The 22,667-nt window shown below is 43.5% G+C and overlaps 2 protein-coding genes, 1 non-coding gene and 1 pseudogene across 3 annotated transcripts; 2 read left to right on the top strand and 2 right to left on the bottom strand.

The window, feature by feature from the left end:
- The first annotated feature begins 2,927 nt into the window (after positions 1-2,927).
- Positions 2,928-4,850, top strand: LOC119300733 (nifU-like protein 2, chloroplastic). Its single transcript, XM_037577634.1, has 4 exons — positions 2,928-2,999; positions 3,075-3,162; positions 3,270-3,580; positions 4,436-4,850. The coding sequence occupies exons 1-4, from the start codon at positions 2,928-2,930 to the stop codon at positions 4,625-4,627; spliced, it is 663 nt and encodes a 220-aa protein (XP_037433531.1). The 3' UTR covers positions 4,628-4,850.
- Positions 4,851-5,068: 218 nt separating this feature from the next.
- On the bottom strand, positions 5,069-5,662 carry LOC119300734. The gene has a single exon (XM_037577635.1). It carries the CDS (start codon positions 5,501-5,503, stop codon positions 5,312-5,314), a length of 192 nt encoding a protein of 63 aa, XP_037433532.1. The 5' UTR covers positions 5,504-5,662; the 3' UTR covers positions 5,069-5,311.
- Positions 5,663-5,682: 20 nt separating this feature from the next.
- TRNAR-UCU lies at positions 5,683-5,755 on the top strand. The gene has a single exon. It is a non-coding gene; the product is annotated as a tRNA-Arg (tRNA).
- Positions 5,756-20,496: 14,741 nt separating this feature from the next.
- LOC119299363 lies at positions 20,497-21,681 on the bottom strand (annotated as a pseudogene).
- Positions 21,682-22,667: the final 986 nt, after the last annotated feature.

Raw genomic sequence — 22,667 nt, forward strand, 5'->3', positions numbered from 1 at the left:
AAATATATGGCCCGCCTCTCACCATCCAGGTTTACCATAGTTGAGTGATGGCTTTACACTTCGCAAATAAGTGGCTTACACCTTCATTTTGTGTTGTAGGAAACCCTAGGTGGTGATGTTCTTCACACTTGGAGGGGGAGGAGGGAAAATCAAGCGCAAACACAAGAGGAAAACACTCACATGACAAGATCCAGGTCTCACATCCACTAAATCCATATACACATACATGATTCAAGATCCAAATGCAACAAGAGGAAATAGCAAAGGGTAGTTTTTCCTAATCCTAAGAGGAATTGAGGTCTTGATAATAGTCTTCTCTAATTCTTAGGGGAGGAGGTCTTGATATCCACTTGGGGATATTCTCCTAAGGGCTTGTTCGGTTAATCCCCCCCCCAAAGAGGATTGGAGGGGATTGGCAAGGACTGGAACATATTCTAACTTATAAGAGGTTTCAATCCCCTCGGATCCACACGCAACCGAACAAGGCCTAAGAGGTCTTGATCTCCAAGGGAAGAGGTAGATGATCAAAGCTCTCTCTAGATCATAACATATGCTTTGCTAACCCTAAAACAGAGGTAGGAGACGGATATTTATAGTCTAAGTGAGGGAGGGGATGGGCCTTGGCCCGAGTCATGCGCGCAGGCAATGCCGGATGATCTGGGCAATGTCTGAATGATCCGGCCAGGCTGCCATGGCTATTGCCGAGCTGGACGTTCGGGACCTTGTCTGGACGTCCGGGCTTCGCCCGAATGATCCGGGTAGAGTCCCAGATGATCCGGCTTCGTGGAGAGGCTGCTGATGTCTTCAGGTGCTATAGTCGGATCGTCCGCGAGGAGGGCCAGATCGTCCAGGCGTCGTCCGGATCATCTGGGTAGGTGCTTGATGAGGACATCACTACCACAACACCCACATCCCTTGCTGCTACATATATTAGACAAATTACTAGAGCTCGCGCATGCTAATTAAATTACGAGGTACTTTTGTTTTTTGGTAATGATTCTAATGTTCATGAGAATATGATGCTGCCTAAATTGGATATATTTGTTTCGCTTATGAATGAAGGGCCTAGCATGGATAAGAAGGATGAACATTAGAGTAGGATCAAGCGTGGAGTTGAAGGCACGCGCGAAGGGAACAAGAATGGAGTTTTTAGTGGAGATTTCAGCACTTTGAAGCCACCATGATGACATACAAGCACACGAATGAAATATACAAGATGACCTTTCATAAATTCCGTTCATAGCTTATTATAGGTGCTACGCCACCTTATTTTGGCCTAGACCCATGTAATTTTGAATTAACTTCCCGTAGGCTGTTTTTAGAGTCCATATTATAGGGGAAACAACCCGAAGGTGTTTTAGTCCCACCTTGGGAAGGGGGGGGGGGCAAAATCCCCTCTCTTCCCCCCTATAAATACGACCTTTAAGGCATCATTTAGACTTGGGTTTTGTTTAGATTAAAGTTCACCATAGTGTAACGGTTTTACTCCCACCTTGGGAAGGAGGGGGGGGGGACAAAATCCCCTCTCTTCCCCCCTATAAATACAACCTTTAAGACATCATTTAGACTTGAGTTTTGTTTAGATTAAAGTTCACCATAGTGCAACGCGCGTACTTCTTTGTGTCCAACGACCAGGCCAAGGCGTTTCAGAACCCCACTTTGATCAATAAAGCTTTCCTCTTATATTCGCAATATCCCAGATTGCAATCACAGTTTTTTGCTTATTCTTCATTTGCGTGCAGAAAATAGATCCTTGTGGTCAGGTTGATCATGCTTCGGCGTGGTCAATAACCTATTGGAGTTGGTTTAGCGATTGCTAAGGCGCGCCGTCTTTGCACGTTTATAGTCAGACCATCAAAGTTGACTTCCACCAAAAGCGATAGCTACCTCTCATCGAAACATCGGGATACCTTTGCCTCTATCAGTGCTGACTTGTGTCGTTTGCTCTCCGTCTTCACATTCTTCTTCCTCCATCGCTTGGGCTTGCTCCTTAGCTTCTCCATGGCTGGTTCCTTGGCACCTGAGTATGCAAAGTGTTTTCACTTGAGGCAGTAGCCATGTCTCTTGTGATTCGAAAGGGAGTTGAGCAAGGAGGGAGTTCACCTCGGTTTCGATAGATTTTGCACGAGCCCTTGTCATTGGTCCACTTGGTGCCTTGGGTGATGATGACGTGTCCATGGGGTGCTCTGCATCATTTTGTTTACTGTGTAGTGAGCTTTCAAGGTCCTGGCCATCTATCCGTTCTATGCCACGAAATGCATAATAAAAAGAAAAAAATGGACGAACCTTATGACATATGTTTCATGTACGTGGACATCAAAAGACAAAATTATCAGTATCATCAACTTATAAATAGTTACTATTTGAAAATTCAAGGTATATTTGTAGCTCAAGTATTTTACCAATATATTTGCGGTCATATTCACTCAACAGAAATCTTTGTATTTGACTAACACAAAGATACTCCAATAATGAGCAAATATTGCAGAGGTTACTCCCCACCTGACCTAGTTTGCAGAATGGGACATATTGCAGAGGTTACTCCCCACGAAATCCATCAGCTTTGCTTTGGGTTACCGCACAAAATTTAGCATATGTCAAAAATGTAATGATTTTGGTCCGATTAAGATGAAAATCATCGGTTTGCATAAAATTCATCTGGTTTACTCAAATCGAATTTGCAATATATGCATACAACGTTGGATGGCCGGCATCCGTGCGTGTCTGTTTAAAGGGTTTGCAGATGCCAGCACGTAGCATATGTGCATGGCCATCGGTTGGTTTGGTTGAACTAAAACCACACAAAATTTAGCAAAAGAAACGAGCGCTGGAGCGGGAATGCGGGCACACAAATACCACCCGCCACCCACGCCTCACCAACAGCGGCGGCATCTCCAGGACCGGTTGCCTCCAGTCGGGCACCGGAGATGCAGGCGGCGGTAGCGGCGTCGACGTGGGCGCCGACCACCTCGCCGTCTACCTCCTCCTCCTCCTTCAAGGTAAGGCCTCTTGTTTCTCCGTCTCTTCTTGCTTAACCGCTTCATGTTGTCTAACGAGGAGCTGTTCGTGTCAAGGTTGGGGTCTCGTCGCGCTTGCGTGGGAGGAGAACGCCCTCTGCCGCGGCAACTTCGGTCGCCGTGTCCATTCGCCAGCCGCTGGAAGGTGAGACTTCCGTCCTTGCCGCAGATCAACTATAGTGACAGTTGGGTATGCTGGTCCTTACTAGAGGTGGATTTCTAAGTTTCATCTATCACGTTTTGTTGCTGCAGTTGTTCGACCCATTGCCGACCCAAATCCAGTGGTCGATTCGCCATTAACCGCTGAAAATGTGGAGCTTGTTCTGGATCAAGTCCGACCGTATCTCATGGCAGACGGAGGCAACGTTGCCTTGCATGAGATCGACGGGAATGTGGTGAGGCTCAAGCTGCAAGGAGCATGCGGGGTGTGCCCGAGCTCGGTGATGACCATGAGGATGGGCATTCAGCGGCGTTTGATGGATGAAATACCAGAGATTGCTGCAGTTGAAGCTATCACGGACAAGGACGCTGGGCTTAAGCTGAACGAAGAGAATGTTGAGAAGGTACTGTTACTTGTCAATGGTGCCATGTAGAATAATAAAAATTCTAATTGTGCAGACAACGTACAATTCGATGCAGTGCAAAAGTTACACCGGGTATTTGTCAAGCATTAACCTATCTCATACTACATGAAATGCAAATAAAGATTCACTAGAGGGTCTTGCAGAGTCAGTTTGCGAAAACGTTTCTTAAATAAAACTAGGTTGTTGTCTTCAAATAGAATGCTAGTGTTCCAGTTCTTTTTATGCAACAGCATATCCTGTGTTGTCTTTAATTTCACATACCATTCTGGGGTGTGGGGACTATATACCTGGAGCAACAACCTTCGTGCCATGGACAGTATCGCCGTCCATCTTCTTTTGATAAGAGGATCTGTGATTTGTCCGTTAAATTTTGTGGCACAGTGATGACTGTTCCATGTGGTTGGTTTGTCGTCCATTCTTCCTTAGAATGACATTCCAATACAGAATGCAGAACATGTACTCCCTCCGTTTCTTTTTCTCCGCGTATTAGGTTTCTCTTTAAGTCAAAACTTTGTAAACTTTGACTAAATTTATATTAAAAGTTATCAACATCTACAATTACGAATAAATATAATAGTGCAAGTAATTGTTAGACATTATACATTGTCTCCTTGTTGCACACTGTCCTACACCTTGAGATGATCTATCTACTCCCTCTGTCCCATAATATAAGAGCGTTTTTGACACTACACTACACTAGTGTCAAAAACGCTCTTATATTATGGGACAGAGGGAGTAACTTTTATTGGCCCTTTCCATAATATGGGCGAAAACCAGTAGCTGGAGCAAATAAAGGTACATCTTTGAAAATTCCTTCCTTTCACCCAATGGCAGGTACTCGATGAGATCAGGCCATACCTCACCGGTGCAGGAGGCGGTAATCTCAGGTTTGTCGCGATCAACAAATTCTTCGTGAAAGTCCAACTCAAGGGCCCTGCAGCAGGTGTGGCGGCCGTCCGAGTTGCTATAGCACAGAAGCTCAAAGAGAAGATCCCATCCATCGCAGCTGTCCGGCTACTGCCGTAAACTTCAACTGCAAAACATTGCTGTGAATATCTGGTTATCCAGGAGAATGCTATGAATGCGCTAACTGATCAGATCACCACTGTAGCTGTTAGCTGGTAGCCCCATGGAGAGTTTCTCATCTCTAGTCAGATGATATGCGACTATTGATGTGAAATGTTGTAACAAGGTTCTTTTGGTCTCCTCCTCTTGGGAAGGAAATGGAAAAGGTCAATCTTGGTCGAAATTAACTCGTTGCTTTGCCTGAAAAATTACATGATTTTGAAAGAAGCCAAGGCAGAAAGCATGAAGCCTTGTGGTCTCATCTGAAGAAGGGACGCTTCAGATTCACCTGAGCTTCTTGTTCCTGGAAATATTATCCATCTTCAACATATAAATAACATAAACATGAACAATCAATCTGATAGTATATAATGGACACCATCCAGTCAGGAGTTCAAGCCATGAACAAAGGAACACTGAAGCATTTTATTGTTCTAGAACACGGCAAGACTGGGGCATTACAATTCGTCATGCAAAATCGCAAAGGAACAGCATCCGAGCTACTTGTCGTCTCATATTTTGATTGTTACAGACGCGGAATCCATTGCATCAAACGAGACAAGGAGGAGGTGACTATACCCCGAGCCAAGATCTCGGGATTTCACACGCATCGCATCCAGAAGCAAACGACGACGGGCGACCGATCTAGATGGCGGAAGGGAGGATCTGGGAGACGACGAGGTAGGCGAGGAACCCGGCGAAGGCGAGCAGGAAGGCGTAGTCCACCGCCACGAACAGCGCGGTGGATCCGTGGCCCCTCTTGCGGCCCTTCTCCTCCTCCGCGGCCGCCGTGGCGCCGAACCCGATGCCGCTGCGCTTGTTCGCCGCTGCCTCCATCCCGCGCGCAGATGACCTCTTCCGCACCTCGCTCCGGCGACGGCGATGTGATGAGATGGGAGACGACGGGGAAGGCTATGTCTTGTCTTAGATATAGCGACAAGAGAACGGCGGAACCCAAGAAGACGCAACGCAGAAGACTAAAGAAGGAGAGGCGTGGGTTTGGCGCAGACAAAAGAGCGCCTGTGGCCTAATGGATAAGGCGTCTGACTTCTAATCAGACGATTGTGGGTTCGAGTCCCACCAGGCGTGTGTTTTTTAAGCTTGTTTTGATATTTCGATAGTTCCTTTGTTTTTCTTTTGGTGTATCAAACACTCTTCAATAATACTCCCTTTGTAAACTAATATAAGAGCATTTAGATTACTACTTTAGTATCCTAAACGCTCTTATATTAGTTTACGGAGGGAGTAACTAGTTTTTTTTTAGTCTAAACACACTCCACTTTATTGGATAATGTTCATGGGGATACAATTTAGATCTGGGGGGTTTATGAGCCACACATGGTGCTCCGGGTCCAGACCAAAAGCATGCTTAGCAAGGCTATGTGCCTCTAGATTTGTAGCCCGTCCTTTAAAGATGACGGTGCACCGTTGGAAAATCTCCATTGTCTCTCTGATCTCCTTCACGATAGGTGCATACATCCCACCAATGCCAAGTTTTATATCCTGCACCACACCCTTACAATCCGATGCAACAATAACATGGGATAATGAAAGATCTTGGGCGAGTGCAAGAGCCTCCCGGCAAGCTAGCGCCTCAAGTGTTGCCGGATCGGTGAGGCCGGCGCATCTGATCGCTGATGAGCCCAAGTAATTGCCATCTCCGTCCCTGCAAACTGCACTGAAAGAGCCCTCTTCATTTGCTCTGTTGACATCCCCGTCGACCCTGATTTTAGCAAAATTTTCCGGTGGCCTTATCCACCTAGGCTGCCTCCCTCCGGAACTAGTAACTGGAGTGTGTTTCACCTCAGCTACCTTGCAGTCATTGAGATCCCGAATAAACTTCAAGATGAATTGATGTGTTGACATCGGGCTCTGAAAGATGTGCTCATGTAATGCTTGGCGTCGGGAGAACCAAATAGCCCACAGAGTAACAAGTACTTGAGTGAACTCCGCCGAGGGAAGCGTGTCCAGTAGAGAGAAGATCCACCGTTTTGCATCTGGTTCGGTTGTTTCGGTTAAAACCTCAAAAATCTCAGGCGCTTGCAAAGCCCAGACCGAACGAGCAACGTGGCAGTGTATGAGAGAGTGTTGCCAGGAATCTGTTGCACCACATAGCCCGCAACTGTCCACGGTCGCCATGTTTCGGTGGTGTTGCACATCCGCCGTCGGGATCGACTGTTGAGCTAGTCTCCAGAGAAAGATTTTGATCTTTGAAGGCACTTCGACCTTCCATAGCTTGGACCAGGACTTCTGTTCACCTTCAGAGTTGGAGGAATCCGCTCGCCCCTCTAGCCAAGCTTCTCGGCTGTGTTTCGTGGTAACAAGCATGCGATATGCCGATCGAACTGAAAAAACCCCGTTCCTCTCATGAGCCCAAGACCAGAAGTCATCAATCTGCTTAGTGCATAGAGGAATTGAGAAGATAGCCGCGGCATCAGTCGGTAAAAAGACTTGAGTCACAACCTGTCGGTCCCAGGAAGCATCCGACATTATCAGTTCACTAACAAGCTGCGGTGGATTAGCAACCCTGCTCGTGATCGGTCTCATGTTATGAGGGCGCGGGAGCCAGTTGTGATGCCATATCTCCGTAGACTGCCCATCACCAACCCGGCGTATGAGACCTTGTGACATAGTATCTCTTCCATCAAGAATAGCTCTCCACACTTGAGATGGGGAAGAGCCAAGTTCGGCATGGAGGAATTCTCCCGTGGGGAAATACTTGGCCTTTAGGATTCTTGCACTTAGGGTGTTTGGGTCTGTCAGAATACGCCACGCCTGTCTCTCTAGAAGAGCAAGGTTAAAAAGTTCAATATCGCGAAAACCAAGGCCCCCACACTGCTTAGGCCTTGTCATGGTACTCCAAGAAACCCAATGTGGCTTCCTCTTGCCATCCTTGCTGCCCCACCAAAATTTCCTTATGAGAGAGTTCAAGTGCTCCCAGAGCCCGCGAGGAAGTTTGAAGCATGACATTGAGTATACCGGAATAGCCTGTGCCACTGACTTGATTAGAACTTTTTTCCCTCCCACAGATAGAATTTTTTCTAGCCAACCCTTTACTTTGTTCCACACTCTGTCCTTCAGAAACTTAAAGGCACCATTTTTGCTGTTTCCCACATCCGATGGCATTCCCAAGTATCTTTCTGAAAGAGACTCATTGGTTATGTTGAGTGCCTGTTTCACTTCAGCTCTGAGACTGTTTGGACACCCTTTGCTGAAAAAAATCGATGATTTTGAAAGGTTGACTCTCTGACCCGAGGCATTATAGTAAGAGTCTAACAAGGAGGACAACTCGTTTGCTCCATCAACACTGGCCTTAACAAACAACAGGCTATCATCTGCGAAAAGCAAGTGGCTTACCGGCGGAGCCGATGGAGCAACTTGAATACCATTGAGGTGCGATGACTCATTTGTAGTTTTTAAGAGGCACGAAAGGCCCTCCACTGCAAGCAAGAACAGGTAAGGAGAAATTGGGTCCCCCTGTCGGATCCCTCTAGACGGCAAAAATTCTTCGAGTTTTGTGCCATTGAATAAAACTGAGAATTTAACGGAACTCACCATTCTCATGATCAGAGCTACCCACGTGGGAGCAAAGCCCATCTTTAGCATAATGGCCTCCAAATAGTTCCACTCAACCCTATCATAAGCTTTCATCATGTCCAACTTAACTGCACAGAAACAGTTTCTTTGCGCCTTGTTCCTTTTCATGAAGTGCAAGCATTCATATGCCGTGATGATATTGTCTGTAATCAGCCTTCCTGGCACAAAAGCAGATTGCTCCTCGGAGATAATATCAGGCAGGATGGTTTTTAGTCTATTGGACAAAACCTTTGAAGCAATCTTGTAAAGGACGTTACAGAGACTTATGGGTCGAAATTGCGTGAGTTGGGTTGGATCTTTTACCTTCGGGATTAGAACCAAGATAGTTTCATTGATTACTTCCGGGCTCTCCTCACCACGAAGAATGCGAAGAACCACCTCTGTTACCTCAGTACCACATAAGGCCCAATGCCTTTGGAAGAAGTGAGCCGGATATCCGTCTGGTCCAGGTGCCTTCGTAGGATACATTTGCAACAAGGCCGTCTTAACCTCTTCTGTCGTGTACGGTGCGAGTAAGTTTTCATTCATCTCACTTGTCACCTTGGTCGGAACAGCCGCCAAAACCTCATCCATGCCCGACGTCCCTTCGGAAGTAAAGAGATTTTTGTAAAAGGAGTTCGCAAGGTTGGCAATCTCTGACACATCTTGCATCGTCGATCCATCATCCCGTTGGAGGTTTTTAATCTGGTTCTTCCTACGCCGCATGCTAGCTCGTCGTTGGAAGTATTTCGTGTTTTTATCTCCGTCCGTAAGCCAGTCCACCCGGGATCTTTGTCGAAGCAGGATCTCTTCCATATGATAGTGCTCGACGAGCCGATCCACCATTTTGACCTCTGCATGTGACGGCGCAGTTCTCTAGGGGTCATTCTGGAAAACTGCAAGTGCTTCCTTGAGTTTTTTAATCTTCCTTGACACCTTCCCGATTGTTGCCCCACTCCATTGGGTTAGAGAGATAGACACGTTTGTGAGTTTTTTATTCATATCGGCAACAGTGTTCGCTCCCTGCTCCTGCGCCCAAAGACTGTCCAGGGCCGCTTTGTATTCGGCATGTCTCTCCCAGTACAGCTTGTATCTAAAGATTTTATCTCCTTTGTTAGCTGTCGGACGGGGTTCTAACTGCAACCGGATGGGGCAATGGTCCGAGGTAGCTGCATTTTAATGGAATAAAGTGGCATGAGGGAACATATCAACTCAATCACTGTTCACCATAGCACGGTCTAGACGCACTCGGCAATATGTGCCGCCTGCTGTTTTCTTCTCAAAGGTCCATGGACGACCTTGGTAGCCCAAGTCATCAAGAGCGCAGACATCCATCGCATCTTGAAAGCCAGCTATCTGTGAAGCACGCCTCTTTCCTGATCCGACATGTTCATGGGCATGTAAGACCTCATTGAAATCTCCTAAACATAGCCAGGGCAATGGGTTAACCAAGACTAAAGATTTTAGCATATCCCAAGTTTTATATCGCTCTCCGACTTGGGCTTCCCCATAAACGCAGGTGAGGCGCCAGTCTGCGCTGTTAGGGGAGCTAACTGTGGCATCTATGTGGTACTCCGAATAACCAAAAACATTGATATTTATTCCATCATTCCAAAAAAGGCCAAGACCAACGCTACGGCTGGTGCTACCAACAACATAAGCATGAGAAAAACCTAGTGTGTCACCAAGACTTTCGACCCGTGCTTTTGAAATTTGTGTCTCAACTACGCACAACACGGTCGGGGCAAATTGCTTCGCTAGATCATGAAGCTCCCGAATTGTCGCGGCTTTGCCCGCACCACGACAATTCCAGCATAGGAGTTTCATTGGCCCGGCGATCCTCCTCACGGGAGGTCGCCGATTTTGTGTCATTTGTTTTTTCCGGGGCACCACTCTTCTTCAAGTTGTTCTTATCTTGGTTTGCTCGGAGCCTTTTCTGCTCCTGCTTGGATGAGGGACTTGCCGGCACCATCGTCAGTGGCATGGCTAGGGCACTGTTGGCCGCAGGCGGGGCTGTCTTTTGGCTGATCACACCCAGGTCATCTAGCATGCGCTTCCTGTTCCCATCTGCTTCTTTCATCACCGCATCCATGTCACCATCTGATTCTTGCTCTGAGTGTTTCTGTCCCATGCTCATAGGGTCCATACTGCGTCCTCCCCGGCCACCACGACGGCCTCCTTGTCGCCCCTTGCCCTGGCCAGCTCCAGGGCCAGCACCAACTCGCATATTCCATGTTGCCCTCAGATCCTTGAAGTATAGGGATGATGGAGGATGAATCCCGTCACCATGCTCCTTGAAGACATGCCCTAGATGGCCACATACAGCACACCAGTCCGGAAGGCTCTCATACTTCACACAATAGATCTGTCATTTACCATCACGGATCATGGAAACCGCATTCTTGAGAGGCCTGTTGACAATGATCCTAACCCAGACGCGGTAGAAGTTACCCGCAAAGTCCTGAGTCATTGTTTCCGTAAACAAAACCTCTCCCACTTTAGCTGCAAGAGGTCCCACTAGATGAGCATACAAATCTGGGACGTCATGGATCTGAATCCATATGTTGAGATGGTCTAGATTCACCTCCGTTGGCTTAGTGATTCCATCATAAGGCTCAATGACCACTGCGTTTCCTCTGAAATTCCATGGCCCCTCCTGCATGACCCGTTCCCAATCTCCCAAGCAGAAGAATTGCATCATGTAGAGATTATCATCGAGGGGACGGAACTTTACATCATGCGTGAGGTCCCAGGCTGACCTCATGTTCCTGAAGAACCAATATTGGCTGTATGGTTTATCTATGTGAACCCTAGCCACAGCCATCCACCTGGTAGCCTCTGGTGGCGCTGCTTTCTCATCGAAAACAACATCATCGAGATCCTCCTCTCTGAGACCTAACTCAGCCATCATCTTTTCTATCTCTGTCGCGGAACCCGAGCCCGACGCCTCATGGGCGTTCGCTCCCATCGCCGCAGACGAAACCTTGAACTCTAGCCCGAAAAGAACAGATCAGGCGCTGAAGCGAACCCTAGCTCTCGTCTCGAAACCAAGCCGATGATCAAGGCCAGGAAGTGATGCAGGGATCACCCCTTAGTCAGCCCGAATCGTCAGACGAGGGTAGATCGGAGGAGGGAAGACAACATCTCGACGGTGGCGTCAGAGCGCCTCCGGGAGGAGAAAACCCTAGCGAGAGGGGAAAAACTCACATTTGACACTTGGCTAGGAACCGTGCGTTGCAACGGGAGAAAAAAATTATGATCTACAATGGCTGTGACCACATTTTGCTACATCAGCGAGATACACTATCACTCTCAATTTCGAGAAATCATGACATTTTTTAAACTCGTGGACATATTTGAAATCATAAACAATTTTCAAATTTGTGAACACTTTTACAAATTTTCGATCATTTTATAAAATCAAGAACATTATTTGATTCATGAACATTTTATACTATTTTAAGACTTTTTTAAAAAGATTCAACATTTTTTAAACAATTTTCTTGAATTGATGAACATTTCTAGAATCGACGAACTTTATTTTGGAAATTGGTGGAACAATTTCTGAAATCCACGAACATTTTCTAAAATGCATGATCATTTTGGAATCAACGAACATTTAATGAATGAATAAAGTACTTTGTAAGCCACAAACAGTTTTTGTATTTTAAGGACATTTTTCCATTCATAAACATTTTTTGAATTGGCAAAATTCTGTTCAATTTCATTACAATTTTTTAATACGCAATCTTTTTAAAATTTTATGAACATTTGTTTTCAAAATTTAGAACATTTTTGAATAAGCAAACATTTTCTTTACAAAATCACAGTTTTTTTCATTCAACAAACATTTTATGATTTATTAAACATTTTATTTCAAAATTCTCATTTTTTAAATTTTTGGACCTTTTTTGAATTCCCTAATTATTTATGATGTATATTAGAATATAGTAACTTCTGCCAAGAAAATAATTCCAGAAAATCATACACTTGCACTCACCTTCATGCAATATTTTTTTTCTGTTCCTGCTATACATCGCTTTGTACGTGTTCACATTGTGTTTTTTATATGAAGGCAATCAGGTGTTGCTTCCATTGATTAAGGAGAGTGTTCAGTACATTGAAATGCAGTACAAGGAAAGGTGAAAATACAAAGAAAATAAAGAACTCTGGTTCAAGAAGATTATTTATAGAGTATAGTTTTGCTTGCTCGAAGCTTGCTGCAATTGGAAGAAAACCACATATAGCTTGTTCTCTGCAAAACTTTGCAAAGCATCAACGCTATCCGTTCAACAAATTATCTCCCCCCAACAAAGTAGTATACTCCTGTGGTCCTACCATGAATTTTAAAATCTGTAAAGAGCTGCATGATTGTTTAGTACTCCAAAAGAATTAAATGCGCCATGGTAATTTAAATTTTGAAACATGCTTTTGCATACGCAATGACGATATGCTCCATTATATCCATTGAAGTAGTGACAAACTTGCTTTTGTATTTTAAGGACATTTTTCCATTCATAAACATTTTTTGAATTGGCAAAATTCTGTTCAATTTCATTACAATTTTTTAATACGCAATCTTTTTAAAATTTTATGAACATTTGTTTTCAAAATTTGGAACATTTTTGAATAAGCAAACATTTTCTTTACAAAATCACAATTTTTTTGATTCAACAAACATTTTATGATTTATTAAACATTTTATTTCAAAATTCTCATTTTTTAAATTTTTGGACCTTTTTTGAATTCCCTAATTATTTATGATGTATATTAGAATATAGTAACTTCTGCCAAGAAAATAATTCCAGAAAATCATACACTTGCACTCACCTTCATGCAATATTTTTTTTCTGTTCCTGCTATACATCGCTTTGTACGTGTTCACATTGTGTTTTTTATATGAAGGCAATCAGGTGTTGCTTCCATTGATTAAGGAGAGTGTTCAGTACATTGAAATGCAGTACAAGGAAAGGTGAAAATACAAAGAAAATAAAGAACTCTGGTTCAAGAAGATTATTTACAGAGTATAGTTTTGCTTGCTCGAAGCTTGCTGCAATTGGAAGAAAACCACATATAGCTTGTTCTCTGCAAAACTTTGCAAAGCATCAACGCTATCCGTTCAACAAATTATCTCCCCCCAACAAAGTAGTATACTCCTGTGGTCCTACCATGAATTTTAAAATATGTAAAGAGCTGCATGATTGTTTAGTACTCCAAAAGAATTAAATGCGCCATGGTAATTTAAATTTTGAAACATGCTTTTGCATACGCAATGACGATATGCTCCATTATATCCATTGAAGTAGTGACAAACTAGTTACTGCAGCCTGTTCAAAAAAAGGCAATGAATTCTTAGCTCAAGTGTAGGATCAGAAAAATGAGACTGACATCCACTGATGGGATAGTAGGCAAGATGAATATGTGTTGCTTCTGTTGGAACCAAATCCTTAGCCATGGCATGCATCATCAGTTTACTTACTGATGAGGACATGACTAACTTGGATACGACCAAAAATATTGCATACATGCATATTTGTCAGGTGATTTCTAATGCAAACTATTCAATAATCTATTTATGTTATCCAGAACAAAAATACTTCACACACTTTTGTGTTTTGTCTAATTGCAGGTGTATGGGACATTTGTACAACCCACATATGAAGATAAGGGAAAAGGAGAAGTTTAGGTTCTGTTCAAAAAGTCCTCTCACGTCACTTTTGGGCCAAGAGAAGATAGAGTCCAAGTCTCTCACGTTCTGGATTCAGATTCGGACTGCACAAACATACCTGACCCAAAACGGCAACAACTTTTTTCATACAAACTCCGAATTGGGTGATTCTTTTTTGTTGGAAACTAGATTTTGTGCTCTTTCCAACCCAATTGGATTCACCTTCAAATTCGTCCGGAGCGTTGAGTTATGGACGAACGTTGCAGCAGAATCCGAGTCAAACTACGAGCCCAAATGTGTTGCATCACCTCCACTTGGGCCCATGAGCCTTGTACGACCTAGGGTTAGTTTTAGGCTACCTTGGGACGTCCTCCCACCTCCTTGGCCGCCACCCCTTGCTCCTATATAAGTAGATCCATCTAGTAGCTTTTTCCTTGGGATTTGTTTAGTTAAAAGTTAGCCATTGCAACTTCGTGTACTTCGTTTGTGTCCAACGACCAGACCAAGACCGCTTACGGATCCCCACCATTATCAATATTTCATATATATTCGCAATATTCAGATTGCATTATCATATTCTTGCTTGTTCTTCGATTGCGTGCAGGAATAGACCTTCGTGGTCAGGCTGATCGTGCTTCCAGCATCGTCAGTAACCTCGGGAGATTGGTTTAGCGATTGCTAAGGCACAACGTCGTGCACGTTTGTAGTCGGATCGTCAAAGTCGTCTCCACCAAATCGATAGTTATCATCTCATCAAAAGATCGGGACACCTTCGCCTCTATCAAGTGGTATCAGTTTTCAGGTTGCTCGGTGAGAATTTCCAGTTTCCCCTAGATTAGATTTATTTTCTTACCTATTGTCCAAGAAAAAGCCACAAAAAAGTTAGATCTATTCTTCCTTTTGTCCAAGCCAGTCTGAGCCTTTGCAATTTTCTTTTCATTGTTTGCATTATTGAATTATCAGTTGCATCGTCGTGTCGAGTTTTTTTTTTGACCATGAAGACTGCAGGGCTTACACCCCACAACATTTTATTAAAAATAAAGAAAACACATACATGGTTTCCTCAAGGTGAGGAAAGAAAAAAAAATAACAAAGAAAAAAGAAAGAAAGAGGAAGAAAAACTATACAGGGTAGGGGAGCACTATACCTATAAATTACAAATAAACAAAGGAGATAAACAAGAACTCTCCTCAAGGAGGAAGAAAATCAATCCACTTAAGAAGGGCGTCTCTAAATTTCCGTTTTATTCGGTGGGAGAGCAGAGTGATATCATGAATAAAGCTATTCCTCCATGCCCTGAAAGAGGGTTGAATGTTCCTGAAAGTTCTATCATTCCTGATCTTCCAAATATTCCACCAGGCGAAGAAAACCACCTCCCCAAAAAAAGGTTTGTTGAAATCCTTCCTTGCATGATGAGCAATTTCCACCATATCGTCACCATTTTTCCATTCAATTTGTAGGTAGTTCCAGACTCGAGCACTAAAATTGCACTGGAAGAACATGTGATTTCTGTCCTCCAGATCTCCAGTCAGACAAAGAACACATTCAGGCCCTTCGTCGTGTCGAGTTGCTGGTCTTAGTGTCTAGTTCGTTTAGAGTTTCGAGTTCTGTTCACATTAGTCACATCGCCGCTGCATCGTTATCCCTTCCGCTGTCCACCACACCATCCAGCAATTTCCACCACGTGCTACCCATAGTTCATTGTCACAATCATAGTTGAGGTCGTTCACATCTTCGCTTGATCCAATCTGCATCTTATCTAGTTTGTCTTGGAAAGAGGGAGAGAAAAGAAGACAGAGAAAAAAAGAGAGAGAAAAAGAAAAAAGTCAGAGAAAAAAAAGAGAGAAAGAAAAAGAAAAAAGTGTGAGGAAAAAAAGAGAGAAAAAAAACAAAATTCGGATCTATCTAGACTCAATCTCATAGTTGAATTCTGTTTTGTGCACTGTTCAGTAAAACATGCATCACTTCCTCATACGAAGTCCGATTTGGCTCCGCGAGTACTCAAATAAAAGCTAGCGACGAGCCGCATCTAAATAGTTGCAGAAGCTAGTTCAATATTTGGCACCTCAAAATCGGCTTCTAAATAGGTATTTTTACCCTCCGAAGTTTACGAACATAGCTTATTCCAGTTTTTCACGCTAGTTTTAGAATTTTTTGACTCCTTATATCAACTCGGAATTGAGTGATTCCTTTTGTGTTTGAAAGCATGAGTCAATACCATTCTTGAAAAAAAGTAATCAGAAAATTGGCTCAAATTTTTCCAGAGGAAAGTTGGAGAGAGAGAGTTGTTGTATATCCTGCTTGTCAGTTGTTTTTCATCATTATCTTTACCGCTGTTGTGATTTTCACTTATATCTTGGTGTCCAGAGCTACTTAGTATCCTTCATTGATGCTAGTTGTGCTACGTCGTGACCTCATTAGTGTTCTAGGCTCGCGTCTCTAGTCCGGTCTAGCCTAGGACCAGCACAGTACCGTCGTTGAACGTTTATTCAACATTGCATCTTTGAATTGATTATTGCTAATCTTTTGCTACCATATATAGCCAACCCAGCTCCACATATTTCTACACCGTGTATACGTACGTTCCCCTGGCAATCGCTTTACACAATCTTCAGAGTTATTTGACACCGCTGGTTGCCTGTCACCACCTGCTGCTTAGTAAGAACTTGTAAGATATTGATATTTGCTTTACTGTGAGCGCTTTACCACCACACCCTAGTAGTCCATAGGAACATTATTCTTGAATTTTGTTTCTTATTTCTACTAATCATGACAGGTTCCGAAGATAGAAGTTCTTTTGGACGACGAACACATCTTCACCATCACGAGAGTTGGGACAACACACACAAGCACATGGTCAGGTTATCTTTTTACCGTCATTTGAGGGTAGATTTAATCCTACTACTTATCTAGCTTGGGAGCTTGAAGTAGAACAAGTTTTTAGTCACCATGACTTTTCTGAACTTGAGCGAGTGCGAGCAGCCACTAGAGCATTTACTGGTTTTGCTTCTGTTTGGTGGAGTGTACATTATAAGAAAAACATTGATAACCAACCCACAACTTGGAAAGTTTTGAAAGCTGTAATGAGACAACAATTTTTCTCTCCTTACTATCGTCGTGAATTGCTTCGCAAATTTGAACAATTTAAACAAGGCAACAACACCGTTCATGCTTACTACCAAGAGTTCAAATCTTATATGCATCATTGTGACATAGAAGAATCTGAGAATGATACAATGAATAGATTTTTTGGTGGTTTGAACCATGATACTCAGGCAAGATTTCAGTATATTCCTCGTTGCATTACTGGTATGTATGTCCGTGCTTGTACCTTTGAGAGACAGATACAGGAGGATGCATTAGGTGACTACAACAACTACTATTCCAGTTCATGCTCACCACCGCCGGTTGGTTCCTCCACCGTTGCACCTCGGATTGTGAGCGTGGCATCATCTCAAGAGTATGGTACATTGTCAACGTCCGTACCTACATCAGCTACATCTTTGCGACAAGGTAACAGTAAAGGTATTGATGATATAACTTCACATGAGAATGATGCATGCCTAGTTAACTTGAATGCGTCATGTATTGAGTTACCTGTTGATTTGAGCACACCACCTATTTTAGAGAATCTTGTTACTATCATGAATGCGTCATGTGGTCAAACAACTAAAATATCAACAATTTTGAGTGCACCCATTGAATTAACTGTTAATGCAAAAGAACCAATGTTTAATCATTTTGATATGACCTCCAATCTTGGTGATGATTCTGTGTTCAATGACTTATTGCATGTTTGCTTATTTAAGCATGTTGTAGCATTTAATTTGATGCAAGTAATGTTTATTCACCAAAGTTGGGATGATTTAATGATGAACATTGCCGATCTTTTGAAATGAATAAGAGCTTCACTTATATGTGCAAACTGAGTTGCAATATTTTCATGCCTTCTACTTCTTGTGATAATTTTTTGGCTTTATATTTTATGAACTATGAAAGTTACTCATGTATACATGTGTCATATGTGCAAAAATCAAGGGAAGTTAAAATGGATGACATATACATATACAACATGTACACCTTGTCTCTTTTGTTAGCCACATTTCAGATTAAGCAACACCGAGGACGGCTTTGTTTTTTAAAAAGGGAGGATGATGAGGACATGACTACCTTGGATACGACCAAAAATATTGCATACATGCATATTTGTCAGGTGATTTCTAATGCAAACTATTCAATAATCTATTTATGTTATCTAGAACAAAAAATACTTCACACACTTTTGTGTTTTGTCTAATTGCAGGTGTATGGGACATTTGTACAATCCACATATGAAGATAAGGGAAAAGGAGAAGTTTAGGTTCTGTTCAAAAAGTCCTCTCACGTCACTTTTGGGCCAAGAGAAGATAGAGTCCAAGTCTCTCATGTTCTGGATTCAGATTCGGACTGCACAGACATACCTGACCCAAAACGGCAACAACTTTTTCATACGGACTCCGAATTGGGTGATTCTTTTTTGTTGGAAACTAGATTTTGTGAGCTTTCCAACCCAATTGGATTCACCTTCAAATTCATCCAGAGCGTTGAGTTATGGACGAAACAATCTGACGTTGCAGCAGAATCCGAGTCAAACGACAAGCCCAAATGTGTTGCATCACCTCCACTTGGGCCCATGAGCCTTGTACGACCTAGGGTTAGTTTTAGGCTGCCTTGGGACATCCTCCCACCTCCTTGGCCGCCACCCCTTGCTCCTATATAAGTAGATCCATCTAGTAGCTTTTTCCTTGGGATTTGTTTAGTTAAAAGTTAGCCATTGCAACTTCGTGTACTTCGTTTGTGTCCAACGACCAGACCAAGACCGCTTACGGATCCCCACCATTATCAATACTTCATATACATTCGCAATATTCAGATTGCATTATCATATTCTTGCTTGTTCTTCGATTGCGTGCAGGAATAGACCTTCATGGTCAGGCTGATCGTGCTTCCAGCATCGTCAGTAACCTCGGGATATTGGTTTAGCGATTGCTAAGGCGCAACGTCGTGCACGTTTGTAGTCGGATCGTCAAAGTCGTCTCCACCAAATCGATATTTATCATCTCATCGAAAGATCGGGACACCTTCGCCTCTATCACTTACACTATGAGGAAAAAAGTTAAAAGCTTTTGGCATAAAAACCTGCATATATTTCTCACTTCTACTGGAAAAACATGTCTAGATGAGCATTATGTCTATGCAAAACTCAGCTAGCAGCAGCAATAGCAAAATTTAGCTACCATGAAGTTCAGCTAGCACCAGTAATGGCAAAATTCGGCTAGCAGTGAAGCACCACATCATCGCTATCTCATTCTCCTTATCACAACCCGACCAAGGCCATGCCAATGGAGAGAAAAAATTGCAAGGGCCTATCCCAATAAGTATGACTCAAAACCAGCACAGGTCCCCATCCCATTTTTTAATAGGACGCGCTTCAAGCATACTTTCGTCAGCTACATGTATAAAACTACCATCAAGGCTGCCCGACAACACATAAGCTCCTTTTTTGGAACATCACACATGTCTTGATAAGAGGAAATGGGCAATAGCACCACCAAGTAAATCAATCTCGAAAAAGAAATTAAGTTTCCAGACGTGTTTACTGAACTGTGTTACACAAATGTACGTCAGGTCCCTTCTCTATAGTTTCATATTGGAGAAGAATGATGTCCTACAATCATCAAAATGGTGAGGTTAATTTACAAAAACTAACAATTTTTGTTATGATGAAACCTTCTAACTGCATCCAAAGGTTGAGATCAAAGCAAATATATGATCCTCATTCATACAGTGAACTTTTGACAAGAGGTGCCACATTTGGAGTTTGTGTCAGCCACACACGATACTTTCTGTGGTACAACCTTTGCTATATCTGGAAAATGTAGAATTAAAGAAACCTGAGTACCTGTTTTACTTTGGTTTTCCTGATACAACTGATGAATCCCAGGACACCAGCACACATATTGTCTTCACATTCATTCTCTTTCAATGTTAATAGTCCCAAAATTTGTATTCTGAGTTCATATCAATCCTGTAGATTCACCATTTTTCGAAAAGAATAATTTTTGCATCACATGTGTAAAAAAATAATGATTTAAATACTACATGATATGCTCAACATCAAAGAGTTTTTTTTCCACTTAGCAGACTATGATATCCTATAGTTTACAAAAAGCTCACATATCTAGTTCAAAGTAGTAGCTCTTCAAAATTGAGCAGTGGCCTAAAAACTGAAATATTTGGTATGCTTTCAAAGCTGGTGACTTGCTAACTTCCCTTTGTTATCTAATTTCTGGGCACATTGGCATACTGGCATGATAAAGACATGGTGACTTTGCTATAATTAAATACATGTACCATGTGATTCTACAGGAAAAATGCAAGGAATGCCCACCAAGTGCATCACTGCAAGCATGGGAGTTCCTCACCTCCCCAGCGACTACCATCTGATTCTCCAATCCATCAGACTTCAACACCTACATGAGGAGGCTTGAGTTTTAAAAATCAAATGGAAGGTCAAATTCAAGCAATTATTAAGCAATGCTATAACTCAACTCACACTGAAGCTGGAGGATCTCCTATCGAGACAAAGCTTGCATTCAGAAGACGTGCCATCATACACATCAATTACAAATATACCAGCTCCCTTCCACGCAAAACTGCATTTGACATGGTCGAATTGGCTAAACATTTCGTAAATGAAGAATCTGAGTGCTCGCAGTTGTTTGTTTTTGTAGAGCCATCATGACTGGTAACATTTAGATCTTGCATGAGATCACTAATCTTTTGCTTGACAAGGCGAGAGATTCATTTGGCTGCAGTCCCATAAAAAAGCAACAATCTCAAATACCCATCAGCTCCAATCTTGCTCAAGGTTGTTTTAATCACACCACTCAAGTGACTTGCGATCAAAGTCTAAGTCGACTGATGTTCGTCTTACATCAGTTCTAAGCCACTCAGTACCGCCGACAGGGGGTAAAAAGAGATAATGAACAACACATGCCCTCATACTCTAAAGCTAAATAGTAATCTCTTCGATATTGAACACTGCTAAATACTGACCAAAGTTCCAAATAGTAACCATTTTAATATGCCAGCTCCTTATTTGTGTGTCAAGTGTAGTATTAGAGCATCATTTCTAAGTTCTAACTAATGGGAGTCCTGAGATCCTCGGCGATAGATATACAATTCTCCCAAGGTGCTTACAAAACTGACATAAAGAGGATTGTGCAAAGGTTATGCTTATTGCTTAGTAGTGCTCAGACCTGAGGAGGGCCGTGCCACGGAAATCATCCTGCAGGTGGAGAGAGACGCGTCTGGCGACGTACGTGCTTGTCGATGTCCCCTTTTGGTGACTGACCTGAAAAGCACTACATCATTGTTATTTCATCGAACACGTTGAGAGCACTAAAACTTTCAACGATCCAAGGTACGGTAGAAGCTAGCGATGTCACCTGCACTAAAAGAAAGTGCAGGTGGAACTTGTAAGGCATAGAGAAGACTTGTCACTGGCCTGTTGGTCTTCTGCTTGTGCGTCTCTGTTGTGTTCGTCTTCCGCTGCTGCTTCACTAGAATTGTCACTATCGGAGTCCTCCTGACGGCATGGTGGCGCGGGCGAGAAAGCGGGTGCGAGAGAAGGCAGCGGTCGCCCTACTCTTTTCCTCCCTCCACCAATCGCCCCTGCCATACGACCACCACCAGCGCTAGTCCTTCCCTCCACCATCCTCCTCTTCATCTGGCATGGGGCATATGCTCGAGGCTGCTTGTATGCCTCCTGAAAATCCAAATCAGCGATTCCCTCACGAATCCCCTTCCAGAAATCACGCGTGTTAGACTTATAATATAAGTTATGTACCGTTATATAAGGGGTTTCCTGCATATGTTCCACACTGTACATGTATATATATTGGCCTATGGCCTCATGGAAATACAAGTTGCTTATTCCTAACATGGTATTAGAGCTAGGTCAATTTTTTGCACGCTGCAACTCGTTGCTATTGATCCGTCTCTCCTCCCCGATCGAAGGCGCCGGCCTCGATCTCCCGGAGTCTCTCGATCTGATCAATCGAGTCCAGCTCGTCTTACTCCTGCTCGAAGCTGCTCCCGCTCTAGAAGCCCCGATCTCCCGATCGGATCGACGCTGCTCCCGCTCGAAGCTGCTCCCGCTCGAATCGACGCTGCTCCTGCTCGAAGCCAGCGCCCGCCCACCCTGATCCAGTCGCCCGTTCTGCCAGCGCCCGCCCGATCAAGTCGCCTGTTCCTACCCTGAAGTCGCTACTCCCCGCTCGCACCTGATTCCGCTACTGGTGGTCTGGTATTCCAGATTCTGCTGTCGTTGGTGCTCTGTCGGATCTAAAAAAAATGTCTACTACATCGGGCTATGTTGCTGTCCCTCGCTGTCCGGTGATCTTTGATGGTACTAACTACACCGAGTTCACTGGCTTCATGCGCATTCACATGCGTGGCATCCGTCTCTGGGGTGTTCTTTCTGGCGAGGTCTGCTATCCGCCACGTCCAGTTCCTCCGGTGGCCCCTACTCCGCCGACTCCACCGGTTCTTCCTACGGATGCTAATCAGGCCGCCAAGGATGCGGCTAAGCTTGCTGATGAGGCTGCTGCTCGTGCTTATGATGAGAGGGTTTTGGCTTATGAGGAGGCTCTTCATACGTATCATGGTGCTCTGTCTGTTTACACCAAGTGGCTTGATGATGATGCTTGTGCT

The sequence above is a fragment of the Triticum dicoccoides genome, chromosome 5A (genome assembly GCF_002162155.2).
Source record: "Triticum dicoccoides isolate Atlit2015 ecotype Zavitan chromosome 5A, WEW_v2.0, whole genome shotgun sequence".
NCBI classification, from domain to species: domain Eukaryota; kingdom Viridiplantae; phylum Streptophyta; class Magnoliopsida; order Poales; family Poaceae; genus Triticum; species Triticum dicoccoides.